Below are 8,993 nucleotides of genomic sequence, written 5' to 3' on the forward strand. Positions count from 1 at the left end.
CGAGACCATCCTGGTCATCGTGGCGAAACCCGGTCTCTACTAAAATACAAAAATTAGCTGGGCGTGGTGGTGCACAGCTGTAATCCCAGCTTGGGAGGCCGAGGCACAAGAATCTCTGGAACCTGGGAGGCAGAGGTTGCAGTGAACCGAGATCACACCACTGCGCTCCAGCCCTGGTGACGGAGTGAGACCATCTCAAAAATTAATTAATTCAGCATCTTGAGGGCTGCAAGTGCAGAAGGACTGTAATCCCAGCTACTCAGGAGGCTGAGGCAGGAGAATCACTTGAACCCAGGAGGCGGAGGTTGCAGTGAGCCAAGATCGTACCACTGCGCTCCAGCCCTGGTGACAGAGTGAGACCATCTCAAAAATTAATTAATTCAGCATCTTGAGGGCTGCAAGTGCAGAAGGAATCTATTCTCAGTAGGGCATAGGGCGTGCACTGGCTTAGCAGTTTAGTATATAAGGCTTGAATAGTCTATATGTGAACTGCTATAAGCAGGGTTGATAGGGAAGTGGATAGATTGCCTCAGCAAAAGTGAACTGTGTGATTTCCAGGATGGAGGGAGAAAGATCTGACCCAAATGAGAACAGATTTGTTTATTACAGGTATGACAGCCTAAAGAAATTATCTTTTTGCAAAAGAAATATTAAATGATTTAGCAGTCTCCACATGTGTTAATGTTTCAAATGTGTATCATAATGTGTAAAATTGTGTAACAGAATTGTCTACAATAAATCTTTTGGTATTTGTGGTGGGTGTTTCTGAGTTTGAAGTGTGATACTGGGATGCGGTGACAGTATAGATTCTTACTGGTATGTTTAAATTAATTCCTCTATTTCTTGCCAAAAAAAAATGTTGCAGCCATACAAGATAAAGGATTACAGTTACATAAAAGTCTAAAAAAAATTGGAAATGGACATAATTATTTCTGACGGCTTGGGGCAGAAGAAAACTGCATAAATGAGCTCAGAGCTTCCTTAAAGCCAAGGCAAAGAGAGAATCAGCTCCCGGTGTCTAACAAAGGAACATACCAGGTTATCTGGCAGGGTAAAATTGGACAGTGTTGAGGTCTGAAAGAAGTTACTCCTGTGACACAGTCCTTATGCTGTGACCATCTGCTAGCATATGGCTCAAAAATAATGAAAAATCCAGAAACATCAGAGCCGAACGATTTTGAAATTTCATCTTTGGTTCTTCAAAGGCATTATGATACAGTCCAAGTATGTAACTTTCTAGGGACCAGACTTCGCTGAGAGTCAGAATGGAGAGTCAAAGAGTCTGGCGGCTGAGAGTGAGGGGTGTGCCTAGGCTTGCCTTCATAAATGTTTATTGTCTCAGCGAAGGTTTTGGCAGAGCGACACAGCAGGCTCGGATCAGTGCCACAGGCAGTACCTTGAATGACTTGGACTCCAAGTTATTGATTGAAGGAGCCCTGTGTGAATCGGGCCAACAGAGCTGGGTTTGAGGCTTCATCTTCACCCTGTTCAAAGGGGAGGTTCTTCCATCTTTCGGGTGGGCTGCAGGGCCTGGCTTTTCTCAAAAGCTGCTTTTGGGAATGTGGCCTGAGTCCTGGAGTTCTGTACCATGGAGCATAGAGAGGCGAAACCTCGATGTAAATGCCTGCAAACCACCTTGACTTGTGGAAGGACCTTTAGGACTTTCCGCCTGCATAGCACAGCCCGTGGCTGCTTGAAGCAGCTCCTGCAGTGGCAGCTTGAGTCGTGAAATAAACTTAACATTTTCTTTTGTCTGGAATTTGCTAACAGGTTGAACTGCTTTTTACTTATTTATTTTGAGACAGTCTGGGCCGGGCACGGTGGCTTATGCCTGTAATCCCAGCACTGGGAGGCCGAGGTGGGCAGATCACAAGGTCAGGAGATCGAGACCATCCTGGCCAACATGGTGAAACCCCGTCTATACTAAAAATATAAAAATTAGCCGGGCCTGGTGGCGGGTGCCTGTGATCCCAGCTACTCGGGAGGCTGAGGCAGGAGAATCACTTGAACCTGGGAGGCGGAGGTTGCAGTGAGCCAAGATCGTGCTATTGCACTGCATCCAGCCTGAGCGACAGGAACAAGACTCCATCTCAAAAAAAAAAAAAAAAAAGACGGAAGCTGCTCTCCCACCCAGGCTGGAAGGCAGTGGTGTGATCTCAGCTCATTGCAACCTCCGCCCCCTGGGTTCAAATGAGCATGTCTGACTAATTTTTGTATTTTTAGTAGAGATAGAGTTTCACCATGTTGGCCAGGCTGGTCACAAACTCCTGACCTCAAGTGACCTGCCCGCCTCAGCTTCCCAAAGTGCTGGGATTACAGGCATGAGCCACCATGTCCGGCTTAATTTTTATTTTTAAAAACTTTTTCTTTACAGAATTATTACAAAAACATTTATAGAAACTTTAGCAAGCATAAAAAATGTGTTTTAAAAGCTCCTCATAATTCCCCCTCTGAAAGATAATCACTGCTGAGACATTGCTCAGTGCCTGTCCGTCTGTCTGCTATGCGTATTATACATGTGTGTGTGAGATAGGTAGGAGTTGGGGCCACATGGTTGACACTTGTCTCAGTTGCTCTTGGATCACTTGCTGAACATGTTAGGCATGATTATTTAGACCTAAGTGAGTGGGAAGGAGTTTTATCAGAACCCACATCTCATAAATAAAGAGGCCAGGCTGGGTGCCGTGGTCACACCTGCAATCCCAGTGCTTTGTGGAGGCTGAGGCAGGAGGATTGCTTGAGCCCAGGAGTTCAGGACCAGCCTGGGCAACCATAGGGAGACCCTCTTTCTACAAAATTTACAAAAATAATAAAAAATAGCCGGGTATGGTAGCTCAATGCCTGTAATCCCAGCACTTTGGGAGGCTGAGGTGGGTGGAACATCTGAGGTCAGGAGTTCAAGACCAGCCCGGCCAACATGGTGAAGCCCTGTCTCTACAAAAATTAGCTGGGCATGGTGGTGGGCGCCTGTAATCCCAGCTACTTGGGAGGCTGAGGTGGGAGAATATCGCTTGAACATGGGAGGCAGAGGTTGCAGTGAGCCGAGATTGTGCTGCTGCACTCCAGCCTGGGCAACGGGGAAAAAAAAAAAAAAAGCCAGGCATGGTGGTGGCATGCCTCTGTGGTCCCAGCTACTCGGGCAGCAGAGGTCGGGGGATCGCTTGAGCCCAGGAGGTTGAGGCTGCAGTAAGCAGTGATCACACCACTGCAGCCTGGGCGACAAAGCGAGACCATCTTGGTGATGAGGATGGTGCACCCTCAGAGGAGCACTGGAGTTGGTGTTTGTGAAAAGCTATATGCTGTGCATTGCAGAGGCTCTTGACCATTTGTTTGCCTTGCAGTCAGGCCTGTCTGGTGTGGTGAGGCCTCCACTGCGGCTACCCCACCAGCACTGCCAGGAAGGGGCAGGCCTGGTTGGTCCTGGCTGAGGTGCAGCAGAGCTGACCAGCCCATTATAGGAAAAGAGCAAACGAGCATCCCAGGTGCTGTGCAGGGTGACATTGGCCAGGGGGTGGTGAGGGGCTGTGAGCACAGGGCATCAAGCTAGAGGACGCTGGGGGCAGCAGGTGGGAACAGAGCTGGCTCCGGGGAAAGTGAGGAGGGGGGACTAAGGCAGGAAAGAATAATCCTAACACCTGTGTCTTAGTTAGTTCCTGTACTGAGCACCCCACCCATAAACACGGATATTCTCGGCAAGTTACGAAGTGTAGCTGGTAGTGTCCTCACTTTTTGGGTAAAGAAACGGAGCCTCAGTTGCTCACAGGTAGCGAGTGGAGAAGCCAGGATCAGAGCCTGAGGAGCTTCAGAGAGCCCCTTTCCCCGAGGCGCCTGGGTGAGGGTGGGAGACGGGGTGGGTTCTGTGGGCTGCACCTAACACGTGCCCTGCAGCCCACACAGCAAGAAGTGCTCAGGATCAACAGGCCTCTGAGGTGTGGAGGCAGTGGGCCCCATTGAAGTCCTTAGCACCAAGAGACCGGAGAAAGAGAGCATGAGAAGACTCATGTTTATAATTTAAGAAATTGAAACTGTACATTTTTGCATTTTAGTAAAACTGAAATTGTACAGTTTAATCTCATTTCCACAGACACCCAGCAGGCAGCCTCTTTTCTCTTAGAAAAATCAAACATGCAAGCCGTGAAGTCTGAAATAGCAGAACCCCTTGGATAAGCACACGGTTTGGACTTCTTTAAAGTGAGCCTCTCACCAAGAGCATTTCCTTTGCTGGCATGAGGGGAGGGCTATGCCTGCCAGGGCTAGCACCTGGAAGGGACGCTGACAGGCAGCCTGAGCTGGAACCACTGTCCCACCTGCACGTCTGATGGCTCTGAGACCCGAGTGCCACCATCTGCAGCTTAAATGCTCGTCAGACTAGAGCCACTTGTGGGCCGGAGAGGAAGAAAGATCCAAAGGGAAATCCACAAGTTTCCTTACTGAAGACTGTCCCGAGCTTGTGCCTCTAAGATTTAAAAAGGGATGTAGACCCTTCAAATGTGTGAAGGGCTGCTGTGCAAAGGGACCAGGCGTGACCCATGTGGCCATGCTGGCTGGAATTTACGGAGAAAGTTAGGAGAGAGCTTTGCAAAGAAAATGAACTGCCGCTTCAAAAGGTGGTGAGTTCCCTGTCACTGTACATGTGAGCAGGGTAGACAGAAGGGGAAGGGTTGGTGTCGATGACATTTTAAGGTATTTCAGGGAATGAGACAATGCCACCTTCCCAAAAACAGTCCCCGTTCTTAGCCAGTGTGTACGGTAGTGTCCTTCTCGTCATCCTTATATTAGGGGGGGAAATAATTAGTAATAAAATGTAGATTCAGTCTTTAGACACCTACCACAAGGTAAATGTGATTCATTCAATCCCAAGAAATGTTTTGTTAAAACATGGGGCTCATCTTGGCCATACGGAGGTCTGTGAAGTGGAAGTCCGTGACTGACGGTCTGTTTCTTCCGGTAATTTCCTCCTGGATACTCAGCATCACCATGAGTCATACAGGTGATTGCCCAAGATTCCTACAGCTTCAACTGCAGGGACCATTTGTAGGAAGAGCCAAGGGTCTCATCATAGGTTATAAAATTAATCAAGTGCTCATGCATCCTGGGAAATCCACCAAAAGTGGACATAACTGGTTCTTTCAAGGGCCGGATGTGTCCACATTCCTTAGCTTCCATGGACCAATTCGGTTCCCAACTGACTTGATCCTCAGGCTCCTCTGATTTCAAAACCCAGAGATGGCCAGATGGCAGTTACGAACGCGGGAGCCTTCCACAGGCTTCTCAAGAGGACGCTTGAGGCTGAGCTGAGCTGGGTGTGCCAAGTCCATCGGTGCATCTGCCCTGCACCAGCACCTCGGCCCTGATGACAGGTTTGAGAGGGGCTGTGCCCTCCTGGAGGGGCCCAGGCCATGCTCTTGCCCAGCCCTCTCCTGCCAGCAGCCACGGTGTCACGGTGCAGGCAGTCACACGTTGAGAATCCGGGGAGCTGAGGCCTGAAAGATGGCGGAGGGGTTAGGAGTGAACTTCTTCCTCACCTCTGGGACCTGAAAAATGGAGTGTGGCCACATATCAGCGGAACTTTTCCTTACCTCCCTACCCCCCAGCTCCAGGAAAAAATCCCCTCCCATCCTCTAGGAGTCGAGACCCGAAGGGTCAGAGGAGACTTGCTCACCGTGAGCCGTAGGCGTCATGGCATTAGTGGCTCAGTGGCACATGGACCTTCCATTCTGCTCCCTGAACCGCCTGGGAATCGGGGAGCCGAGGTGCCCCCACTCCCTCCCATCGCCTCTTTCCTCTTACATAAATACTCCGGTACTCGGGCCAAGGGTAAGATGGGGATTTAGGACGCAGACACCCTGCTCACCAGAGAGGCCAACGCTAGAGGGCCACCCAGCTGGCTAATGATGAAGGAGTACCTTGGGTTTTTGCTCGGGACATCTGGTTGGCATTGCTATCCCTGGTCATAATTCCATTTTACACCATGAAAATCTGGCTCCTAATCCCTACCCAGATAAAGAGGCTTCTATACCCACACCTCTGCCGCACCAGCTTCAGGCTGACCTGGAAGCCGGCCCCAGGGCTGCTGTCCCATCCCGAAGTGTGGGTTGTGATGACTCGGGCTGGTTTTGCCTTTGTGGATCTTGAGGGCTTCACTCCAGTCCAAGCCTGGAATTCCTGCCTGGAACAGAGAACACGGTCACAATCTTGCACAGGGTCAGCCATCCCTTTACCCGACTCCCAGGGGCTGCTGCTCTGCCCCATGCACGGCCCTGCCCACTGCTGAGACCCTCAGCTCCAGGCAGTCCTTATCCTCTTCCCAAAAACAGAACTGGCAAGGCAAGCGCACTCCCGCGCAAGCCCAGCTCCGGGAAAAAGTAGGTGTGTGGCCACCCGGCCCCTCACCTCAGTGATCCACTGGGAAATCTGGGCTGACCCCAGCCCCTAAGGAAGTAGGAAAGGAAGCTTATTCTCACACTGCAGGCGAGCGACAGGCGCAGGGCAGAGCTCATTCAGCACCTGCGTCTCATCCAGAACGCGCCAGCACCTGGTACTGCCAGGTCTTGGAGATGCCCAGCCCTGGTGCTCTCCCTGCACCCCTGCAATTCTCCCACGCCTGCTCCTCCAGAGCCAGGCTGCTCCAAGAGACCCAGGTCATGGTGGCCACTTATGCCTGTAGAGGAAATGCCTCCAGCACCAGGCACAGCCCTGGCTCACCAGACCCGCTTAAGAGAACTTAGTTTTTTATACTTTGTCTCATTAACTCATGCAGAAGAATGGATCGCAGTGACCATCTCAAAAGACTCCAAGGTGGCCTGGCCTTTGCACAGCTCCGTGCATGGTGGAGGGAGGGAGTGGATCATGTGCTCCTGCTGAGCCTGTGGCAGGGAGGGTGGTGTGATGGGGGAAGGCGGCCCCTGGAGGGAGCGGATGAGGCTGGCGCCGCTGGCTCCGTGTCCTGGGAGCAGCTTTTCTCCATGAAAAGACAGTGCTTCCATTGCTCTGAACACAAGGGACCTCCTTTAGTGCTACCCACTCCTCTGTACGGTGGGGAGCTCAGAAGGCAGAATCCTTGTGTCCCGGGAGCACCTGGCCAAGGTGGAAGTGTCCAGCTAGCTGGGCCCAGCACCCACGTGAGCACGGGATTGCTCCTGCCCAGGCTGGGCTCTGCCAGGGTTTGGCTTCAGGCCCCGAGGTCAACAAAGCTGCCTTTCTCCTTGGCAGCTGCACAGCTGGGGCACCACTGGGCAGGCTGTGTGGGCAGGAAATGGCCGTGTCCATGGCCAGCACTGGGGTGCCAGGAGGAGAGCTGGGCCGGGGCCCCATCAGGTAATTTTCACTCCCGAAGCTGTGAGGTTCTAAAGACCAGCTGCCTAAACCATCTGCTGCCCTGTTTCTCCTGGGGAAGCAGGTCCTCCCCTGGGCGCGCCCTTCTGTCCCCAAAACACTTCGCGTGCCCATGCTGAGCCCTGGGTCTGGCATCCTGAGCCTGCTGCCCTGAGGTGGCTGCAGGGGTCCCAGAGCAGGAAGTGACCAGAGCCACAGATTACAGCAATCCTGGGGGCCGCCAGAGGAGGGACCCAGGACTGGAGTCCAGATGGGAGAGGGGATCTTAATGGAATCGGCAGGACACAGTGACTGGAGAGAAAGAAAACAGACTAATGGCTCAGGCCAAGAAGACTAGTAAGAAATACAGGCCCCCCTGCCTGCTATGCCCCCCTCACAATGCTCAAGCATGTCCCAGCATCAGCCCCAGAAGGAGGATTGGGAGGCCTGGGTTCTCAGCCCAATATGGTTTCAGACAAATTGCTCAACTTCCCTGAGCCTCAGTTTCTTCTGAAAAGTGGGGCTGCTGTCCCATGTGCCTGAGGTCATTGTGAGTCTTTGTATCGGGCACTCAGTAAAGTGGGGCCGAGTCTTGTGGAACTTGAACGATCAGCCCTCTGATTGCCCCGCCTAGGAAAGAAGGAAGAAGGAAGGAAGGCTGGCACCAGGGAGCAAGGACTGTCTTCCAGAAGTGGGCGGGGCTAGCACCTGGGCTGAACGGCCAATGGCCTGGAGAGAATTCGGAGGGAGCCTGTCAGGTGGAAGGAGCCAGGCTGGCTGTGGGTAGGACCTGCTGTGCCCATGTGGCCAGGCAAGCAGGCAAGCAAGGCAGATCAACTCACATGCAGACCAGAAGCCAGCAAGGCAGGCCCTGCAGGGGTGAAGAAGTTGAGGCCTGGCGATCCTGGGTAACCCTCAAGAACCTTGAGTTAGGAGTGGCCTCACATCTTCGGGATTCCTGGCTCTGTTCGTTTCCTTGGCTTTCTGAATTTCTTAAAAGTTTGCTTAGATGATGTGCATCTTGCAAGACAAGGCTGGATGGAGTGGCTTGTGCCAGGTCCCAGAGCTGGAGAGTGGGGGTCCCAGAGGCCCGCTGGCATGGCACTGGGGGGGTCAAGTTCAATAGTGATCCTGTGTTTCTGTCCAAATTGGGGGCAGGGGTCCGGGCAGCCAAGCTCTTGCTATTCCTGCTTTTTGGATGAAGAAAGGGTCAGAAAGGCTGACCCGGCCAGGTGCGGTGGCTCACTCCTGTAATCCCAGCACTATGGGAGGGCAAGGCAGGAGGATCATGAGGTCAAGAGATCGAGACCATCCTGGCCAACATGGTGAAACCCCATCTCTACTAAAAATACAAAAATTAGGCCAGGCACAGTGGCTCATGCCTGTAATCAGAGCACTATGGGAGGCCGAGGCGGGCAGATCACGAGGTCAGGAGATGGTGACCATCCTGGCTAACGTGGTGAAACCCCATCTCTAGTGAAAAAAAAAAATCCATAAAAATTAGCCAGGCGTGGCAGCAGGCACCTGTAGTCCCAGCTACTCAGGAGGTTGAGGCAGGAGAATGGCGTGAACCCAGGAGGTGGAGCTTGCAGTGAGCCGAGATCGCTGCCACTGCACTCCAGCCTGGGTGACAGAGTGAGACTCCACCTCAAAACTAAATAAATAAATAAATAAATAAA

The 8,993-nt window shown here is 52.1% G+C and overlaps 1 protein-coding gene across 1 annotated transcript in view; it reads right to left on the reverse strand.

The window, feature by feature from the left end:
* Positions 1-5,400: 5,400 nt before the first annotated feature.
* The window catches only part of MAP6D1 (MAP6 domain containing 1), an 8,225-nt gene continuing 4,632 nt past the window's right edge, over positions 5,401-8,993 (reverse strand). Inside the window, exons 2-3 of the mRNA XM_011945806.1 lie at positions 6,052-6,169; positions 5,401-5,534 (exon numbers count right to left, since the gene is read on the reverse strand). Coding sequence (XP_011801196.1) covers positions 5,454-5,534; positions 6,052-6,169 — 199 coding nt within the window. The 3' untranslated portion in view covers positions 5,401-5,453. The remainder of the gene's footprint in view (positions 5,535-6,051; positions 6,170-8,993) is intronic.

The sequence above is a fragment of the Colobus angolensis genome, unplaced genomic scaffold (assembly GCF_000951035.1).
Source record: "Colobus angolensis palliatus isolate OR3802 unplaced genomic scaffold, Cang.pa_1.0 Scaffold245, whole genome shotgun sequence".
Lineage (NCBI taxonomy): Eukaryota > Metazoa > Chordata > Mammalia > Primates > Cercopithecidae > Colobus > Colobus angolensis.